The following is a 22,820-nucleotide window of genomic DNA, read 5'->3' on the forward strand; positions in this document are numbered from 1 at the left end:
GTTATGGTATCTCGAAGCACGTGGTTGGTGTAACAGCAGGGTCTTGATCCAGATTTGCTGGTTCCAGTAAAATCTCTTCGCGGAGGTTGTATCATAAGGTAAAAATGTTGACATATGGAAGAAATCCTTTTTTAAGTGTTTAGCGAGTGTTTAAGAGTATTAGCAATTAAAAAAGTGTGCGCTCATCATGAGATATACATTTTTTCTTTGCATTGGTCTTGTTTGTGTTGCCATTTCCAATTCATTTTATGTAATAAATGATTTTGATGGTTTTTATATCAACATGGTTGACACTTAACTTGCTGAGAGCGCTGCGTGATGTCTCATTTTCTTCCCATGAACACATAGTTTTTTCTTGTCTTAAAACCACTTTGAATTAATAGACACAAAGTAAACTTTGTACGCAATGTTTGTAGTTTAATGACCATTATCGACATTTAATGTACCGTACATGGTTTTACGCGTCGATATACGAACCGTCTTACATACAAGAATGCAAACATACTTGGCTTCAAAGAATGATCGTTGTAGTAATATACGACGACGAATGTATTATTTGTACGTTGAACATTACAGAGTCAGTCGTACGTAAAGTGTCCTCGTTTAACAAAACGCCAATTAACAAATAGTTTATGAAGACAAATACTGTATGTCGTCTTAAATACTTGCACATTTAAGTTTTGTAATTATAATAAGAGACGTCCGTTAAAAAATAAACGGCAAAATGGGATTGTATTTGCTCTTGCTTGTTGTACATATAACGCATGCAAAGCCTCCGCATATCATATTTATTGTCGCCGATGATGCTGGTAAGTAGTTATTTATTTTATTATTTTAAGTGGGTTACGCATACTAATTATAATAATTTAAGAACCTATATAGCGTTGTTCCTTATGAAAAGATACCACGCGCGCATGTTTGGCCTTTTGTTTTAATTTCATGTGATTTTGCTGCTCGTATTAATATTTTAGTGTGCAGAACATATAGCATATTTCTTTAAATAGGAAGGTGCAAACTTTCTCATACACAATAACTATTGCATTCGCATATTGAATATATCTAAACGTACGTTGTCACTGATAACCATGTTATTTCCTTTCTTCAGGCATGGTGTCTGCGCTTGATGAAGAGGTTGGAAATAGGAGACGAGGATGTATGGACAATGCGCTTCTTGTTTTCACACGTGGCATAATATCTTGTGAATATTTTATTAACTAACAATAAGTTTGTAGTATATGCATCGTATAAAATGGCTTGATACGACACTAATAAAATAATTTAAACAAACATGGGCGTGTACAAGGGTTCGTTTAATATTAAGTATATTGAAATACGCGAAACAGTAGAATGCTCAGATACATTAAAAAATATACCGAGCCTGCGCGGCTAACGAATTTCGAATTAGGTCTTCAAAACAGTTGCTCGCATTTTCTAAACAAAACTACCCAAACCCTTATTGAATTGTGCCATCGTACGGTTTAGACATTATTTATATGCAGTAAATATCACCCTGATTTCCACTAAAGAACGAATGAGCTATTTACCAGACCGCTTACAACCTGCCCTCCGTGGGTCGAAGACCATCCTTTGGAGGGCGACACAAGGGACATGGCCTTTGTGTACAGCGATACACTTCTAAAGAAAAGAGGATACATAAACAAAGAGTATATTACTCAGGTGATAATAAATAAGAATCATTTAAGACCATTTACAACGAAAAACAAAAAAATGATATACATCATGCAAACGTGTTAATGTGGTATATTACCTTCCATTTATGGCGTGGAACCGACGCCAACTATGACAATGGACATTGCCTCGTCCAGAAATGTGTAGGTGTTAATATCGATGAGATAAAGAGTTGTGCCATAAGGTTATGTCAATTTCAATAACGTAAAAATTTATTACGACCAGGCTTAAATACATTTAAATCATATATTACACTTGCAAACACCACACGAGCATTCCTTTACAAACGATGCTCATCTGTCTGCATGTTTGTTCTATTATTTCTCAAAAACAAAATAAGGTAAAAAACACACTATATTCGATGAAAAACTTCAGCTGTTTCTGCATGAGCAGGTATGTTGACATCCAAATACAGCACAATCCAAACATATGTTTTATAAAAATTAGCCGCGTCATGCAAAAATAATTTTAATTGCATATGGCGCCAGCTTACCTCCAGACCAGCCTGTGCATGTGCAACCATGTCCACTATAAAATCACGCACGCTTTCGTGGTCTTCTTAGCGAACCGGGTAGCTCCAGACCATATTGGCGCCATATGACATAAAACTCAATTTCGCATGATGCTGCTGAAATATCAATGCTGTAAACACTGCTTCATTAGGATGCAAGGCGTGTGTTCCTATTATCGGTACTTACAAAACTGCACTGCTTGTGGTATATGTATAACTTGTGCATGTACGGTAGGTTTAAGTTGATTGAGGGGTCCCCTTGACGCCATTATGGGTGGGCTCTTCCGCCTCAAAAAGAACACATGGTCCCTCAAACTCCGTTCCCACCATTTCATTTATTTGATTTAGAAGGTTTTTATTTTGTGAGGAAGTAATAATGAGCTACAATTAAAGAAGCTTTTTGGTCACGAAACGTCACAATTGAACTGTTTTCTCGAGTCGCTGTGCGGACTGAAGCTAATATTTTAGTTGGATTTAAATGAGCCATACATATTTAAAACATAACTAAATGGACTTAATATCAGTATATATTTTGTAATCAACTCGTAATTTTATATTGATCCCGTTGCGTTACATGTCATTTGTTGTTCTCATATATGATTATTTTTTAGACGTTTTTTCAAGTTGGCATAAATACATAGATATATATAATAACAATGAATAATACTAAAATCATAATATAATAACGCCATGTAATTTCGTTCAGTAGCTCTTTTTTTGTTTCCTCAGAAGATCCATTCGAACGCCAAGACATTGCTAACAGCAATCCTCTTCTTGTTAACAAGCCGAAGAGCCGTCTACGTGAACACCGTAAGACACTGGATCCTGTTTTTTCTATCCGCCGGAAGACCGAAAAGGAAATTCGACATATTTCGGCGGTGTTTGGTGTCTTGGATGGTGTTGATTTTTCTCCAAAATCATAATTTTCAGTTTTAAGCTTTTAATATGAAAATGACCAGCATCCATGCTGAGCTTATTACACCTACACGTGCACGTGTGGATAATAACAAGAACATGTTGCACATAGGCAATCGTCCAACTAGATTCTCACCAAGATAAGTATAAAAATTCACGATTAATGAAACTGCATTCTGTGACTCATAGTATATGCGTATGTCGGACTCGACTACACTATCTCAATGCAAAAAAAGTTAAAATTTCGATGCACGTTCAAACTATGCTAATGTTCAATTATCGTTTTCGATTAATGAAACTGCATTCGGTGACTCATAGTATATGCATATGTCGGACACGACTACACTATCTCAATGCCAAAAAGGTTAAAATTTCGATACACGTTCAAACTATGCTAATGTTCAATTATCTTTTTGTGAATAGTTATCAAGTGTTTTTTTGTTACCAAATTAAATGTCCATTAAAGTAACACGAATTCTAAAGATCAACGAATATTTTGTTTAATATGTCGAAAAAATAAGGTTAACACATAAAAAGCAAATTCCTTATAGCCAAAATTTCAACGCTAGATGTACCTGTAGTCTGGTTACAGAGATTTAACAAGACGCAAAATGCCCTTTTTTGCTTTTTTGCGGAACAATATTTTAAAACATGTTCATGTACCAAATTAGCGTTCGTGTGTCGTATGAATAGATATCGTTGCGGGAAATTAAATATGAAATATAGTGATCCACACAAAAATAAAAACGAGCATTTTGTATCTCTTTAAATCTTTGTTATCATTCTACATGTAGCGTTTAAATTTTTGCTATTGTTGTAAGGAACATCGATCTTTTATGTGTAAACTTTATTTTTTCGAAATAGTGTACGAATTATTCGTTGATTTTGAGTGTTTATATGGACTTTTAAGCATGTTACAGTCTAAAATAAGTTATGAGAAGCGAACGTTCAATCGCACATTGACGATACTTACTTCTGTTAGAGATACGGTTTTGCTATTTTCAAGAACTGCGTATCGGTGGGTACGACGTATTGATGTAATCCGAAACATACCAAATATCTGTCCCATAACTTTTTAGTTCCGATTCCGATTGTTTGCATTTTTTTCCCACGGTATAATAAACAAACATATCCGGTGAATGGTCTATCTATGGGTAACTATGTTTTCTTTAATAACGAACTACAATGTCATTTACACAATCTTGCACAGTTGCATGAGTGTTGTTAAGGATTGAGAGAGTATTTCACGATTGCTATTTTACCGAACAAAAACATGCCATAGTAAAATGAATTCACATGGCGTTGCTGTATTTTTAAATATGCGCATGCTTCTACGATTACGATAATTCGCACAAACTTCAACGATCAACCAGTAAATAAAAGAAATGTTGCTTTTTTCCTCGGATATTTTACCTGGGTGTTTTCACTTAATATGTTTTTTTCTTTTCAGTTGCCCACCATCACCTGATTTGAGCTGAAGAGAAGTCGATGTGAATTTATTTATTTTATTTATATTAGTTGACTAGAAAGTTTAACATTATTGCTAAGTAGTTGTTAATCTGTATTAATGTTTATATAATTTAGTTTGAATTTATATAAAATACACATGATTTTTTAATAGTATGCATACACATATTAAAACTAATGAAATAAATTGTAACATTTTGGTTAAATTACAATTTCTCGTATATTGCACACCAATGAAAGGTCCAAACTTAATGCGAGTAATCTACAAAAATGGCTATCCTTTAATACAACGACACGCATTACTCTTTATAACAAACTAAATGGCGTCCGACTGTAAGCAGAACCCAACCGATAATGAGATAAATTGACCCATTATATCATATAGGGACCTATACAAACAAATAGGTCCCTGATCATAACGGAACTTAATTTATTCACAAATGGGAAAACATAACAACGAACCGATGTGTTTTCATAGTTGAAGACAAAATGCCGGCTTGATACACTATTCGCGGGATCACCAGGATACTCGTATACATCTCATATTGTACATGTCATATGTGAATCTTTAAGAACGCAGACATGTAGAGACCACTTTATGCCGTTCGAATGCATGTGTACATACATTGATTTTTTTAAACTTTCAAATAATGGCCCGACATGGGCATGTGGCAGTTTTGTTTTCTTAGACTTGTTATTGTTTAGTTTAATGGTGGGTTGTAACCATTGGTATCACGTGTCCATATTTTAACTTCCGGGCGATGGATTTGTTGGCGAGTTACGACGATGATAATACCGAGGACAACTGTTCTCCAATCCCATCCAAAGTAATTATAGATTAAATATTAAAGAAAATATTATACTCTTAAATAAATTATGCGTTTTGAATATTTGTTTTGAACATGAAAATTATATAAACATTTCCGTCGTTGCACGGCGGCCATCTTTTTTTTCGAAAAACGATCACTTTCGTTTTGTGAAACGGCAAACAAAATTTATTATGAAACAATCATCATATTTAAAGCCTCTCGCTTTGTGTCTCATTTACATTATGTCTGCATGTCAATTATGAATTGTTTGTTTTCATAACACGCAATGCTTTTTTGCCCTCTTGAAATTCATAGTGGCATGTTTTATTCATAGGCACTCGATCGTCGATGGCAAAGTTTTATTTTTTTAGTTACCCATTGTATATTATCATGCATACACATACTTAATCAATAAAAATCTTCTGACTAAACGTCTTCTTAAAAAAATGATTCTTAGACTACGTACATAGATATTGACAAGGTAGGGCACTTGCCATTTTTTTAAAGCACCAAAAGTATGTCATTACCCATAATTAAACGCTGTCACCCTGCTCGCTTATTGAAATGCTCGAGCAGGCTGGAAACCTCGTCTTTCTGTATCTACTCACAGTTTCAACAGAAACATCCACAGACAATTGGATAAATCCCTGTAACTATTGTTTCACTCACTTAATGGAGTAATCAGGGATTTCAATAGACGCAGATTCCTGCGTTTTGACGCGAGCAAATTAAAAATGCCTCATTTTTGACACAACCCTTTTTTCTGCTGTGCGTCATTTTTACCTGTCGAAAATTTGACCCGTGCGTCAGTCAGTTAACATCTCGAGTTCCATGGTAATAAATCCCGCTGTGCTCCTAATTGAAATTAATGTTTCAGTATTTGAAACTCTGTCTATAATCGAGGGAATACCTCGGGCTTCTAAATAGTTCGTGCCCACTAACTGGGTAATTAGCAGCAGTGATTACGTGATAATTGATTGACCATTCGATAATTGCAGGTTTTTTGCAGACTTTTCAGACGGCACGGTTAAAGAAAGTCGGCAAAATTAATTAAAGTAAAAACCATATTGATCAAAGTTCTATTAATTACATAGATCCAATAGTAGATCTAAGTCCAGCGAGTTTTGTCAGTTGTTAATCCACCGATAATTACAAGTAACGCCCATCTTATATAAACTGGAATCACAGTTAATTTTTTATACTAACAAGTAATAATACTACACATAAACATTGAGAAAACACATTTTCTCGATAAGATATAAATTTTCCAAGTAGAATTAAATTGCTGCGTCATGACCTTGGACATTGTAAATGGCGGACTTAACATTCAACCCGCGTTCAATTCAAAGCTGGCGATTCAAATTGCAAGTAATGGCGATTCAATAATGGAGAAAGCATTAACTGGATTTAACAAACATTTGATAAGGTTTGTTAAACCCGATAACAACAAGAAAAATTTGGATTATTAAGGTAAAACTACTACAGGTAAGGCATTCCAAAGTGTACATATGTCGGACATGTATAGTATTCGGATAAACAGTAATAGATATACTAGATGTTCCATGCATTTAGATCGTGTTTTGTTAGAAAAGCTATCATAGGGATGGTGATAATATAATGACGATAAATATGTGATGAAAAGGTGCTACCGGTACATATCTTAAATTATTTAAATGTGTTAAAAGACTTAAATGTGTTATAACTTTAGTATAAGGAAGTATATTTAATGTACCAATTCATTAAAATATGTTGTGTTATGTTTCAAGGTATTGTTATTTAATAAAGCAGTATAACTTTTTAAGATATTGTGTTACTCTTAGAGCATATTTTTATCTAAAAAACTGAATGATACAGACAAAAACACAATTAACGCGCTTCAAAATTGACCCCACCATTTTTCAATTTGACTCCTCAAAATTTCAGTCCAGGGGTCATTTACTCCTGGTTTTTAAAATCTACTGAAATCCCTGGGGTAATCAACAAAATATGTTGTAAATTGCTACACCTGAATCATTCCTTACCAATTGATTAACTTGATATCGCCTGTTATGTTGATTTCCAGAAAAATTCAGCCAGCGCGCAAAATATTTAATCTGGCGCCCATAGTGTGTATTGGTTCTTGTTGAGAAAGATTGTGATTTGTGGTTAAACAATTGGTAAGGAATGATTCATATATATGCAATTATTTTTAATAATGTTAGTTATTTTGGCAAAATTTAATGTCTTTAAGATCACGGATGAAGCAAGTATGCTGGAAAATGAATGGCTGTCTTTCGAACAGATGATTGCTCCTGGTGGGGTGACAGGAAATAATCTCCCATCTGCAGCAAATGACTTCTTAGCAAAAGGAGATGTTACATACCCTGTCAAGAAGACAGCGCTTAGTAAACCATCCACAGAACTGGTGAATGAAATTAAGAGTGACCATAGTGAAAGTGAAGATGGTATGTAGTTTGATTTCAATGTTTTTTTTGTTGAAACCAATCATTGAAATGCGTGCATGGCTCAACATTAATGGTTGTCCTATTGCCCCTGGCAAGTAAAAGTTGGGTCCGGGCAAGTTAAATCTAGTTGTCCGCCTGGGCAAGTGCAAAAAAGAACAAAGAGCATGTAACTTAGACTTTCATTAGACTTTAATTGCAGTAATCATTTTGGTAAATGTTCAAAAATAACAAAGGTTTTGTGGTGTATCATTTTGATCTGATCTTTATTAAAAAATATGAGGTTTACAGTTAATGTGATATTTCATGTTTGGGCAAGCGGCTTTACGTTCAGGGCAAGTTGATTTTCTAAGTACTTGCCCGGCAGGGCAAGTTGGTTTTTCGGTTAATGTTGAGCCCTGGCGTGTAACTTATTATATCCATTGAAGTATGAAAAGGTAACTTCTGAAGGAAACATATGAAGGTTACTGTTAATACGATTTTGTTACACAATAAGTCCCACATAATTTGAAACTTATTGTAAATGTTTGATTAACTTCAGATGATGAGGATGGAGTTTCCAGTCCTAGCATGCCAGGCCTGACAGTGGAGGGGGATGATGATGCTTTCTTTCTGCTTCGGAAGGTAATATATCACTAGACACTTCAGAAATCTGCATCCCCAAATTTTCCTAGGTTGATTATGGAATGCTAGCTTTCACATTCATGGATTTAGGCTTATTTATAAATTGTTAAGTATTTGTCTAAGTTTGGTATTGCAAAAAAGAAGAATTTAAGTATTTATTTGAAGCTACCGCAACATTGGCAATACCAATCTTTGATAAATAACAGATTCTTGTCCTGCACCTATAAAAGGAACTTGAAATCTGTGTAACAAGTTTTACAGTCCAATATACCTTCTCAATATTGAATGCTTAATATTATCTCATTGCTTTAGCGATATGGCATTCACTGCCGGGTTAAGTTTATAACTCTAAACAATCAAACACTGTCTGACACGACTACTTATTAAATATCATAGGTATCCGGAAAAGCATAATTGTACGAGAGCTCATGATGCTAAGCCCTAGACAAGACCTGTGAAGTTGTTGTAAGTATACCACGTGGACTGGAGCCTACAGACCATCCATCACCCATCATTCACATACACTGGGTTTCCAATCTGGAATCCCTCTTTATGAGAGTTTAATGTTTATCCAAGGTTTAAGTATAATTAAAGTGAAAGTGATATTCCATGACTTAGCTGTCATTTTGTCTTGGATTGGCAATTGCAGTTTGGTCATTTTTGAGTAAAAAGCTATTTACTGGTTGAAATTCTTAAAAAAATATTATATTTCTAAATATTCATAAAGTTTTTATATGCTGCTTTATAAAATGCAGTTGAAAATGTCAATTAAATGCTTGAAGTTTGCATGACTGTGAACAATTTTATCTATCAAATTAACTCTACTTATAGATACTTTTTGAAAGTTTATGGTATTATAAATATGCTGTGTTGTAAATTTTAGGTCAATGCTGTTTGAATTATAAAAAATGCAATACTTTTGTGTTTTGTTTTTTCATCACAAGAATTCGAAACTTCTGTTTTCATTTGGATTAACAAATATCTAATACTGTCTTCACAAAAAACATGTTAAATTTGCTGTGTGTGTATAGACAATTGTAAATGCTGGCTGTGTATAACCCCTGTCATCAGCAAGCAGCTGCTTGTTTATTTGCAGCAAGTTAAAGAGCTGGATCATTCAGCGTCCTCCGAGGGTTCCTGTTCCTCTGGTGACAGTTCTGTCTCGAGTTCTCGTTCAGGTTCCCCTTCCCCACCACACCTCTCGCCTGTGACAAGTTTTAAGTCCCATGCCAGCGAACTACCCCCAGACATCACTGAGCCCAATTTAGCATCAGATCTCCCCAAACAGGTATTGTGCTCGGCTTTTGTGTAGAATAGTGTTGAGTTATATCCTAAAAGTGTATCAGATAATAACTGAACAGAAACAAACTAAATTATTCCAGAATGGTAATATATACATGCCAAATTTTCCATACTCCCATGATTGATTTTTTCTGGGATAAAGTTTAATAAAAACAGTTAAATTTGTAGCCTTATGGACTAACAATTTTGTATTGAATTTCTGCTTCTAAGACAATCACAGAAAAGATAAAAGAGTCCACCACTACAGAAGGCCGTTCCAGTAATAGATCTCATTCCAAAGAGAGGAAAAGATCCAAGGATAGAAAGAGATCTCATCGCTCAAAGGTACAGTATGACAAGAAGTGGTTGTAGTCATGGCTTTTATAATAAACTTTTAATGATGTTTAAAATTTAAAAAAGTCTTTTAGTGTTTGCTATTTGTAACGATTTCATGCTTAAAACAAAGAACAGTTGTTGCTACATGTATCATTATTTTCATTATTCAGCATCACCCCTCCTCAAAATCACGCCACAGAAGTCGATCAAGAGACAGACGAAGGCGGTCTAGGGACAGGCATCGCAGGCGACACAGAAAATCACGAGAGGGCAAAGGTGAGGCAAAAAATAGTGCTCACACTGAGAGAAAAGATAGCAAAAGTGAAAACAAGGTGGAAAAAGAGGGAGAAGTTAAGGATGATAAATCTGAAAGAAGGAACAGTGAAAGTCATGAAAAACATAGAAGAAGTAAAAGTCGTGAGCGTAACGATCATAAGGACAGAAAAAGATCAAGGTCTAGACACAGAGATAAAAGTCGGGAAAGGAAAGGAGGCAAGGATAGAAAGCCCAGTAAAAGTCGTGATCGCAGCAAAAGCAGGGATAGAAAGAAGAGGCCACGGAGTAAAGAGAGGCGTTCACATAGCAGGCACAGGAGTAGGGACAGGTGAGGCTTATATGTTGGCAGTAGCAGGAAGATTTGGCATGTTTCTCTAACAATATTTTCTAAAAGAGCCGAATTCAAAGCAATACTAGAACAATAGTACTAAGATGTAATTAGCTGCTTTTACTCTCATTCTTTTTTAACAGATTTTCATGCGTTTGTTAAGTCATTAAATGTATTTACACACTGAAATAAAGATAAATATTTAATTAGTATTATCTGTATTTAGATTTATAATCATTCTTAAACAGAACTATATTTAGCATTTTTCAAAGTATTTGTTATTTTCCTTGTTTGGATATAATATAATAATATGCTTTCTTTATATATTTTTTTGGAAAATCATAAATCTAGGTTGGCACTAAGGAAAACAAGTACTGTGAAACCATTTATTTTTGCAAGCACAAAATTACGTCATTTTGTAGAAAATGACGTTTTCGTCAGCACTTACATTCGCAGATTCCCGACTTTGAAAAAAAAGTGCTTCAGTCAATAACCTATTTGTTTGTCAAACATGTCCGAAATATATCGCCGTTGCAATAAATCGTAGGCGGGAAAGAGGGAGGACACTTTGTCACATGCCAATATACTGCTTTTTTGTTATCAGGTAATCAGTAATGGGCCCCGTTTAGTGTATCATATTATGTTTAGCGGATTAGTGGGACCGAATAATCGTAATGAGTGTTTGAAACAGTGAAGCAAATTGTTAATTTGTCTTATTCATTTACTATCATTGGCAAACTGATGACAACCTTACCTTTATCGGCACAAATTAGAGTAGGTGCGAACATTATAGGTTATTATAAGTGTTAACAAACTGTTAGTTTTCAATAAAATTTCAAGATTTTTGCATGGTAAATATTTGAGCACTTTAAGTACAGTAATTTGTCTGACATATTACTTTAAATAATGTCAATGAATTTAGCAAATTTAAATTAATACACTAACTCCAATAAAACACGGATGACGGGGTCGAAGTCTCGATAAATGTGTTTAAAAATTGAATGCAATAGGATACAAGGCAATGTTTTATTGCGTCATACTCAAGTAATTCGAATAACGTGCTTCCCGGGGATTTTCTGAAAATCGCGTGAAAATGAAATAGAATTTCTGTAAACAATTACCCTACGTTTGGATGGAACTAATCGTCATCTCATTAATTGCTAATTTCTCTTTACCTGTTATGTTTTTCATTGCTCCAAATAATTTTCTTTTTTGGAACATGTATCGTCAAATTTGTCAAAGTTGTCAATGATTATAAAGATCGATAAACGAAACACAAGCTAGTTCCACACCCGTATATTGTAGTTAAACGCTAACAACCAAACACAAATCAATATGTTCTGTATTTATTTGAAATCAATGCGGAGAATGAATATCAGTCAGGTGTTGATCACACATCATCATCTTTTAACTCGTTTATTTTCTTTGATCCGGATATGCTGCATGGAGGCTGTATAACCTGCAACAACACTGAAAAACACAATGCACACAATGGGTAATAAAGTTGTTAACAATTTGCGCTAATCATTACTATTCTACTTAAACGAAGTAAACACAGTCGATACAGCTGTACTGCACTTGCGTTTTACAGCAATGTCACGTGTCAGTTAAGTACACTGTGTAATCTACACCCCTTTGTGTCAAAACCGGATTATCTTGATTACGAAACAGTCGGAGTATGTATGCGTGGATTACGTTGGATTTTAATGCCTCATGTCTTCGGTAATTCAGTCTTTTTTTTTTTCAAATATGGGACATGATTATTTGTTCGGATCTTGAATTCGTCAATCGGTCGACTGACGTAATACAAGAAAATTAATGCCTGACGATTAATAATGGTTTCACATTAGTAGCCAAATTTTAGCAATTCGATGACAACCCACTTCATAAGAAAATTTGCTCTATATATGAGTTAACCTGTTGCTTTGTGTGGGAAACTAACATAGAATGAACAGCATAATTAATATCATAAATGTATTGGTATCAACAAGCATTGTAAAAAATTATCAAGCAAACCACATTTAGATAAATTATTTAATATTTTTAATCTGAAATTAAATGCTTCATTTCATTAATTTTCATGTCATTTTTAGCGAGGCTGTTTTCGGAGAAAACCCGAGGTATTGTCATAACCTGCTCGTCGTCCGGCGTCCGCCGACGTCGTACTAAAACCTTATCATTGGCTCTAAAATCAAAGTGCTTCCTCCTACAACTTTGAAACTTCATATGTAGATGCACCTTGATGAGTTCTACACGCCACACCCATTTTGGGTCACTAGGTCAAAGGTCAAGTTAACTGTGACCTTTAAAATATAAATAATCTGACAAGCTTTTGCAGCCGAGCGTGGCACCCGTTATGCGGTGCTTTTGTTTATTCATTTGCGTGTATTGACCATAACCGGTAACTCTTCTACGCTCCCCCCTCTTACCAAATTTTTTTTACACCGCTTTCGTTAGCTTTAAATAGTTGGAAGTCCTGACTCCCAAGCCTTAAACTTTGGACGTCCAGACATACATTTTGAAGTCCCACTTTTATTTCAGAATTGTAATATACGTTCATGTTCCAACTCTATCCTTTTAATACCCGAAAATCCAGTATTACAGAGCTCCAGATAAGGGTCGTATTTTCGTAATTACGAATTATTTTCAAGTCTGTGACGTATTTATTTTAAAATCTTGTCGTACCATTAAGAATTACAAAATCAAGTTACGAATATTTTTTTTACATCGGTTCATATAGATTTTTATTGAGTTCTTTTCGCGTATTAAAGATCTTTTCGGTGCTTATATAAAATGGTTATCGGGTTTCTTTAACAAAGCGCATTTTTTCCAATAAAAGCGGCATGTACAGTCTATCTGTCAAAAAACAATGGCGGCGCCCAGAGAGCGTCCTAAAAAACTGCAAAGCGTGCAAAAACACGCTTTTAACATCTTGTAGGCAAAGTGAGCCGAAGTTGAATGTTAAGAAAGACATTATGGAAAAGATCTTAAACGATGTCGTATGTTCAGTAGCCGAAACAGCTAAAAAAAACGCGAATGACGGGTCCAAACTTAAACAAAAAAGCTTGAACGAGTGGAAGGGACAATTCCCGTGGCCAATCGTTGAAAAGATTGAAGGGGAGACACGTTTTAATTGTGAAATATGTAAAAATTCATAGAAGGCATGCAATCTAAGCACAGTTTGGGCATATGAAGGTATTTGAAAAAATAAAATTGTATAATACTGAATAGACACTGTTGAACTCGTTTAAATTAAGTTGCTAGTATGTTTATTTTGATTGTTTGCACGAAAATAACCATTATTATTTATTTTTAGGTCATTTAGAAAAGTTAAGAATTATTTTCTCAAACTTAGTAGTAACGTTAAGAATAAAATTTCAGAGTTAAGAATTATTTTTGAAAATCTGTTAGTAACGTTAAGAATTTCACAAAACCTTATCTGGAGCTCTGTATTATTACGATTGCTATTTTCAAAACCAAAGTACGGCCAATATTGACGTCTGCAAATGTCCCCCATTTTACACAAGTGCATATACAAATTGAATTTTCGGATGGGGGAACTCCCATTGAACATGCGTTAATCATGTGACAAGATTTGATAGCATAGAGCACTGGTCATATTAAGTAATTAAGAAAAATCAACGACTGAATTTAAAATGTTACATGTACCTCCTTTCAGAAAAGTTGGCGTGAAAACGAATTTCGGAGTATAAAACGTGTCTTTCTTTAAATTTTACAGAGTACACTTCATTTTGAATTGCGATATAACTGATCAGGTAATTCATGCATGTAGACCAATATGTATGCATAGTTTGGCAATCTCAAAACACGCTATTTTACTTCTAATTGCATTATGTGTTATGGCCGTTGATATTACAAAATACATAATTCAATTTTAGTATTTTCAAATGCGTAAAATTTAAAGTGTTATCCGAAATCATTTCCAGATTTTATCATTCACGGAAAGTTACGAAAATTCTACCAACAAATAAACATTTCTGTTGTATTGCGTGTACAGATGAAAATCATGCAAAAATTAGACTTCACGTACAACATCATGTCATTTTTCCTCGGGGAAATCGTGGATTTATTTGATTGCTGAATAAAAACTTTGTAGCGCAGAGGTCGCTAATATTATTGTATACTGCTTCACGTGGGGTCGGCGTTTATTTGGCTGCCTGAGCGCTGATTGGCTGATGCGCTTACCAAGAAGAATTTGATTGACAGCTGAAAAAATCAATATTTGCCACTCGCTGAGAAATTCATTGAGAACAGTAGCTCTTAGGGGAAGTTAAATTGTACAATCTAGGTCATTAGCCGGCATGCTTCAGTGATACATTTATAATGTAAATTGCCTGTAATCTAAATGTTCGAAAAAGTCTGGTCGCAGTGTAAAGCGTGACGAATTAAGGGATTAACCATGTGGATTATCAACCTTAACAAGGCTGGTCATTAATCACTTATTATCCCCTTGCGCCTTTCCATTCAGGGTGTTATCTGTGTATTCATGTAGAAGTTGCAGGAGATTTATACGGCCTAAAAACAGGAATTTAGAGAGTGCATTTGAAAATCAGAGGGTCCTTTTTTTTTCAATCGTCAATTTCTTGAAAATCTTATTTTTGATCGCCATCCGAGAATTCTAATTGCCAATGGCAATTTTTGCGATCGGTAAGGCTAATGTAGTTATTGCTGTTTTCTGTGAACAAGTTTGTGAAGTCATTTACATTTATGTGTGTGTTCTTGCAACTAAGGAGTCGTGAGCGATTGCGCAGTCGTAGTCCCCCGGGCAGGAAGTTGACATTTAAGGAGCAGATGAGGAAGGAGTTCATCAATGCCAGTAAAGAGATGCAGGCCAAGGAGAAAGGTACAACACAAAGTTTAATTTGACCTCAAATCTTAGGGAGTTGGGGGGGGGGGGTGGAGAAGAAGCTATTTCAGACTTGTTTGATGATGTGTAAGTGTTTAAGTCTTACGTTTAAACTTAAATAAATATGCTACTGAACTTATTTAATTATCATTGACAAAGTTATTTTAATGCCTATGTATTATAAATTTTTGTCGTATCTTTTTCAGAAGTTTTGAATCTTAGTTGAATTGTGTTAAAAATGAGGCTTATATTGTCTATTTGCCTGTTGTAGTGAAGCTTAACTGCTTGATTAATTTTGAAAACAGATTTTTTTCTGCAGAAAGTACTTTTTTATGCCCTCTTTCGAAGAAAAGGGGATATAAAGTTTTCGCACTGATTGTCAGTCTGTCTGTCAGTCTGTCACACTTTTCGTGTCCGCTCTCTCATTCAAATAGTTTTCATCCGATCTTAACCAAACTTGGTCAGAAGTTTCATCTAGACAATATCTAGGTCAAGTTCGAATATGGGTCATGTCGGGTAAAAAACTAGGTCATGGGGTCACTTAGTGCATTTCAAGGATTTAGCATGGTCAGGGGTGTGATTTTTCCGCGGATTCGCGGATTTCCGCGGATCGGGTTGTCCCGGATGTCACTTCTGAGATTTGCGTTAATTCGTTTTAAAAAATGTGGGGGAGAGGGGCTACCACCGATTCCGCGGACGTATTTCATAAGCGGCCCGAAATATCCGCGGCCCGCGAAATATCTCCGCATTTTACACTGGTAGATTCTGCCTAAGCATTTTTAAAACGAGCCATATAATTGGCTGTCGTTTCCCAATCTTCCAATTAAAATCGTGTTCTTAAAATGCGCTCTGTGATTTGTTTGCAAATGGCGCCGTTGTGAAGAGAAAATTAAGATTATTGAAATAACAAATAGCAATCGAATAAACGACTGACATCACCTAGTCTGATAGGAATAATGAAATGTGTTTGTAAAAAAAAGACTACGTTTTAGATACAAGCAACACATATTTTGTTAAGAAATGAGCCCACTGAATTTGTGTCACGGAAACCAGTGTTTGCAAATTGGAGTTTAGTCTACTCGCGAAGTAAAACAATTTAGAAGAGTATCGTTCGAACATGGAAATAGACAAACGTGATTTGATTTTTATTTGTCTGTGGGTCTGTGTATAATCAGATTCATATGCATATTCTGCTTTATTATGTTTGTCACACTGTTCAGTTAACTGAAATAGCTTTGAACTGAGTGAAGATGTGAAATGCAAGATATTGAAAGGTAAACAAATTAAATATATTAATTTAACTCAGTTAATACATTATTAACACCAGAAGAACACTCAAGTATATTAAGTCTCTTAACTTTACAATACATTGAAAAACTGCTGCTATTGATCACAATAAATACTTACTTAACTGTTTACTTTGCATCCTCAGTATGTTAAATGTAAAGTTTAACAGGTTTTTATAAAGAAATAGTGTTATGAAGTTCAAAAAGTTGTTTATTTTAATGTCTGTTTTTATGTTTGTCATCGCGTTAAGCGCGCCATTCGCGTAGTCAAAATCAGTCAACAGAATTTTCCTCCCCTCTGACTTTGCCTCAATCACACCCCTGATGGTGTCCGCTCTCTAATTGAAGTAGTTTTCATCTGATCTTTACCAAACTTGGTCAGAAGTTGTATCAAGACAATATCTAGGTCAAGTTCGAATATGGGTCATGCTGTGTCAAAAACTACCGGTAGGTCACGGGTTCACTCAGTGCATTTCAAGGATTTAGCATGGTGTCCGCTTTCTAATTGAAGAAGTTTTCATCTGATCTTTACCAAACTTGGTCAGAAGTTGTATCAAGACAATATCTAGATCAAGTTCGAATATGGGTTATGCCAGGTCAAAAACTAGATCACGGGGTCACTTAGTGCATTTTAAGGATTTAGCATGGTGTCCGCTCTCTAGTTTATGTGGCTTTCTGATTTATTTTGATATTCTAAGACATTTTTATGCCCCCAAAAGGAGGCCATGTAGTGATCGGACCGTCCGTCCGTCTGTCCGTAACACTTTGCGTTTAGATTTTGAAAAATGCTCATAACTTATATGTCGCTTCAGATAGCAATTTCATATTTGGCATGCATGTGTATATGGACAAGGCCTTTCCATACACACACAAATTTTGACCCCTGTGACCTTGACCGTGAACTTAGGGTCTGCGTTTAGGTTTCGAAATCTGCGTTTAGGTTTCAAAAAAGCTCATAAATTCTACCAAGCATTTATAGGGGGCATAAGTCATCCTATGGTGACAGCTCTTGTTGGTTATTTGATTTTTAGCTCTTCTTTTATATATGAAATATATATAGTAGAGCTATACTACTCACCCCGGTGTCTGCATGCAAATGTTAAAGTTTTCGTACTACCCCAAATATTTTCTTTGTCCCTTGACATATTGCTTTCATATTTTGCATACTTGTTTACCAACATAACCCCAACCTATAAAGAAGAGCAGACAACTCTATCAAGCATTTTGTTATGATTATTGCCCCTTTTACTTAGAATATGCATATTATTGATAAAACTATGTTAAAGTTTGCGTACTACCCCATATATTTCCTATATCATTGACACATTGCTTTTATATGTTGCATACTTGTTTACCAACATGACCCCAACCTATAAACAAGAGCAGACCACTGTATCAAGCATTTTAACATAATTATGGCCCCCTTTACACTTAGATAATTGAACATTTTGCTTAAATTGCCATAACTTCTTTATTTATGATCACAATTTATTATTACTTTGACAAAAACACACTTTCCTGAATACCATAATGGATTCCACCCAAACAATACCTCACGCCCCTACCCAGAATCCCTTCCCCTCCCAACCCCCCCCCCCCATTTTTTTAAAACATCATCTAATAAATTACCCCACCCCACATTATACCCCCCTTTACAGGGCTTTTTTTCCTTCTTTGGGACCCGCCGCAAATTGGCCCTATCCCCTCAGATTTTTTTCCCCTCAGCAGGTAAATTTTCCCCCAGACTTAATTCCCCCCCCCCCCCCCCACCCCCCCCCCCCCCCCACCCCCCCGCCCAAAAAAAAAAATTTTTTTTTTTTTTTTTTTTTTAAACCTTAAATACATAAGTTAACCTGATCCAGTGCAGAAAATATAACATGTTGCATAATTAAATTATCTGTTGCCTTGATTTTGTTTTAAAAACAGCAAAATATGTTGAATTGATTATTTAAGACTTTCCTCATTTTCCCCAAAATCCGGAGTTTCGCGTGATTTTTTCCCCCAAAATCCGGCATTTTGCGCGATTTTTTTCCCCTCATAAAAGGCCAGGCCCTTTCCCCAAAATCAGATAAAAACCCCTGCTCTAACCCCCCTACCCCCCCCCCCCCATTTTTTTTTTAAACATCCTCTAATAAATTACCCCACCCCACATTATGCCCCCCTCTCACCCCCACCCCCCCTACTCCCCCCCCATTTTTTTAAACATGTAATAAATTACCCCACCCCACATAACACCCCCTCTCTCCCCTACCCCCCCCCCCCAATTATTTTTTTCCCCTTTTTTTATTTTTGAAAGATTGTCTAATGAATTATTGAATGTGAACAATTTTCCCATGATGGCTTACGTTATAATGTCAAGCACTCGAATAGTCGAGCACGCTGTCCTCTGACAGCTCTTGTTTCCATACAAACTTAACACCTCCATGATGACAATTATACATTTTATACATTTGTTGAAAGATATTCACTTTATACATTTATAGGTATTGTAAAATTGTTCTGCCCCCTTCACTTTCGGTATGTATGTCTGCGAAATGTCCTGTTTAAGCCATAACTTTGCTATTTAGTGATGGATTTTGGAAGTACTGTGGACAAATGTCCACCATCAAAAGAAGACCTGCAACGTCATCTACCACTAGCATTCATTTCATACTTTGAGTTTTAAGATAAAATTTGGCGATTTAGCATCTTGAAAATACCTGTCTCAACCACAACTTAGTATTTATTTTATTGTGGGATTTAGAAATGACTTTGAACAAATTCAAACCATCTTCAGGCAATGTTTTTTGTGCAGCATTTGTCTGCAGGTCAAGACCGCCATTAGAATGAAAATACTTGATCTTGATAAAAATTGCTTAGAGTATTTGTCCCAACAATATCTCAGTCAAGTTTGAAAGTGGGTCATGTGTGTTCAAAACTAGGTCATCAGGTCAAATAAAATTAAAAAGACTTGTAAACGCTGTAGAGGCAACTATTTTGCCTGATTGTGAATGTTGTTCAGAACATATAATCCAATGATTTCTTGACTGAGTTTGAAACTGGGCCATGTGGGGTCCAAAACAAGGGTGCACGGTTTTACAAAAGGAAAAAGCTGGTGAAAACCATACAGACCACATTTATTACTTCAATATTGCTGAAAATGGTGGGCCTCACTGGTAGGGGACTAATATTGCTTGGCAATAGTCTTGTAAGTATTTAGCCCACAAACTTTTTTGTCAATTGTATGATTACCGGCGATATTGAATTCCCAAGACTAAATCCCATTTGATTACTTCAGAGGAGGGTGCCATGTTGCCCCTGAAGCGTCCAGGGGAGTGCCTCAAGCCATCTGACCTCCTGAAAGGGGTCAACTTGAACAGTGGGGAGTCTGTCACACCACAGATGGCTCTCATGCAGACCATGGCTGCCATGCACAAGAAGGTATAGGATAGGAAGTTAACCTTGCATCTGTTGCTCCAAAGTTTAAAGTTATTTACTAGAAGATATTTTTAAAAACATGTAACATGCAAGCTTACCACTTTGGGGATCATGTAATGATCCGCAAGAGGTAGTATCTAAATGCAGGTGGTTGTGAGAACAAGTTAGACTGCAAATGATATTTATATTCTAATGTTAATTAAACAACTGAGTCGTTTTCTGAGAAAACTGGGCATAATGCATGTGCGTAAAGTGTTGTCCCAGATTAGCCTGTGTAGTCCGCACAGGCTAAGTAGGGACGACACTTTCTGCCTAAATTGGATTTTTGCTAAGAAGAGAAATGTCATATCAGCGGAAAGTGTCATCTCTGATTAGCCTGTGTGGACTGCACAAGCTAATCTGGGACGACACTACGCACGTGCATTATGCCCTGTTTTCTCAGAACACAACTCAACTAATCCACACCCTTCCTATGGTTTGCAGGCCCAGGAGCTGACAGGTGTTGAAGTGCCCAAGTACTACAACCCTGCAGCTGTGAACCCTCTCAAGTACGCTGAACAGATCAAAAAGAGGAAACTGCTCTGGTCCAAGAAAGGAGAGGAAAAGGAGAAAAATGTAAGTGTGGAAAAATAACTTTTCGTCAACATTTTGGGAATATTACCTACCCTATAAATGGAAATTTTGGAGGCAATTTACTTATATAACATATCGATATATATGAATTACACAAAAATTGCTATTACTGGTAAATCAGCCTGTCTAATGGTCCATGTGCCAGGACATGTCATACTGACGCAGACTGTGCATGTAGTGAAGTACAAGTCAGGTGGTCTTTGTATACACTTGAAGGGCATATATTTTGGAGTCACTGTCAGTTTGTTTCTTGGTCTGTCCGTCAGAACTGCTCCTACATTTCTCAAGCAATTGAGCTTAAACTTAAAATATAAAATGTAATCAGTTTGTAGAAAAACCATTTCCACATTTTTACAGCAGTTAAATTGAAACTTCAAATATTAAGTCACCAAGTCTAAAAATGGTTCACACCATACACCACATTGAGCCAGATGTCACTTAATTATTTTCCTTGAACATAGTTTATCAAATGGTAGGGATTCTGGTATGGGATAAAGCTTATCTTTATAAAGCTTTTATAAAGCTTCAACATTCAACATTTTCTAAAGCTTCAACATACGCATTGTACTCACTTGATTGCATGATCTAGATGTTTCATTACATGCCTGTAATAAACACTTTCAGGAACAGATTGAGACCCAGTGGAAGTCAGCGTTCATTACGTCCGATGACAACAAGACAGCCTCTAAGTTTCGCAAGCTTATGGGCATTAAAGGAGAGGGTGATGAGTCAGAGGAAATGTCTGAGGACATCCAGAAAATGTCAGAAGAGCAACGACGTAAACAGGACGAGCTATTTGATAGACTGGATCAGGAGTATAACTTTGCCCGAATGGCAACACACACCCAGCGTGGTGTAGGTTTTGGTTTTGCTACATCTGTGATAGACCCTAATCATCCATCCCATCCACCATAGAGGGGGCCGTAACCTGCCTCATGAAGAGAGTGCCATCCACCATAGAGGGGGCCTAAACCTGCCTCATGAAGAGTGGGATAATATTTTTGTAAACAATTATTGTCAGACAGTCAGTATAATGAATTTTGTATTAGAATAACATTGCTTTATTTTTATGAGAGAAATACTTTACAGAACTGCAATCTAATACATAACAAATGATGGCCTAACATCTCTGTGTGTTTGCCACTGGAAATGAAGGAGACTTGCCTCCTACTAACGATGATTGAAGCATTTAGTTGTTAAGCATTGTAGATGGCATAGTAAGCTATGTTATTGTTATTGCAAGAATATGCAGCAAAAGTTTTGTCATAAACAGTTGCCAAGTTCTCACATGTTGAAAGAGTGGTTTCATTCTTTTAGAAATGTGATAGTAGGAAGAGATGGCATGATATTTAGTGTTTTATTTAAAAAATATTTGCATAATTCTTTCAATGATTCATATAAATATCTTCACTTGCATTTTTATTGTGTCATAATTGTAGTTGTGTATACAACACAGTTGATTTAATGTTTGTTTGAGCATATAACTTTTAACAGATGTAAACTCAGTATCAAGTAGTACAATTGTTATTACTGAATCATCGTATTGCATTTTCTGGTTGATGTGAAATCCGAAATGAGGATCTCTGATGTCTGTGAGGACTTTATGTTAACATAATCCCTAGTCTACTTGAGCCATTTCATTCATCAGACATGGAAGGAAAAATATTCTAGTTTTTGCATCCTATACTTTGTTTATTGAAATCACTGAATATTGATAGCGTGTGCCTGTTTTGTGTAACATAAAATTTTGTGGAAATAAATATATAAATAATAACAGTTGTTGGCATATTTAATACCTGAATATAAACTATTTATATGCATATGTACCATGTATAGGATATTTAAATGCACTATGTGTGTATCTGTTATTTTAGGTTTTACCTGTCAATCATGGCACCAAACTTAAAAATCCGCTAAGTTATTGAGGTGTGCTATGAAAT

The 22,820-nt window shown here is 35.6% G+C and overlaps 1 protein-coding gene across 1 annotated transcript; it reads left to right on the top strand.

The window, feature by feature from the left end:
• The first annotated feature begins 5,300 nt into the window (after positions 1-5,300).
• Positions 5,301-22,654, top strand: LOC127837683 (arginine/serine-rich coiled-coil protein 2-like). The gene is made up of 10 exons (XM_052364951.1): positions 5,301-5,409; positions 7,622-7,835; positions 8,374-8,456; positions 9,553-9,744; positions 9,969-10,082; positions 10,244-10,677; positions 15,429-15,541; positions 20,108-20,250; positions 20,731-20,862; positions 21,505-22,654. Exons 1-10 carry the CDS (start codon positions 5,344-5,346, stop codon positions 21,793-21,795), a joined length of 1,782 nt encoding a protein of 593 aa, XP_052220911.1. The 5' UTR covers positions 5,301-5,343; the 3' UTR covers positions 21,796-22,654.
• Positions 22,655-22,820: the final 166 nt, after the last annotated feature.

The sequence above is a fragment of the Dreissena polymorpha genome, chromosome 1, assembly GCF_020536995.1.
Source record: "Dreissena polymorpha isolate Duluth1 chromosome 1, UMN_Dpol_1.0, whole genome shotgun sequence".
Taxonomy (NCBI): Eukaryota; Metazoa; Mollusca; class Bivalvia; order Myida; family Dreissenidae; genus Dreissena; species Dreissena polymorpha.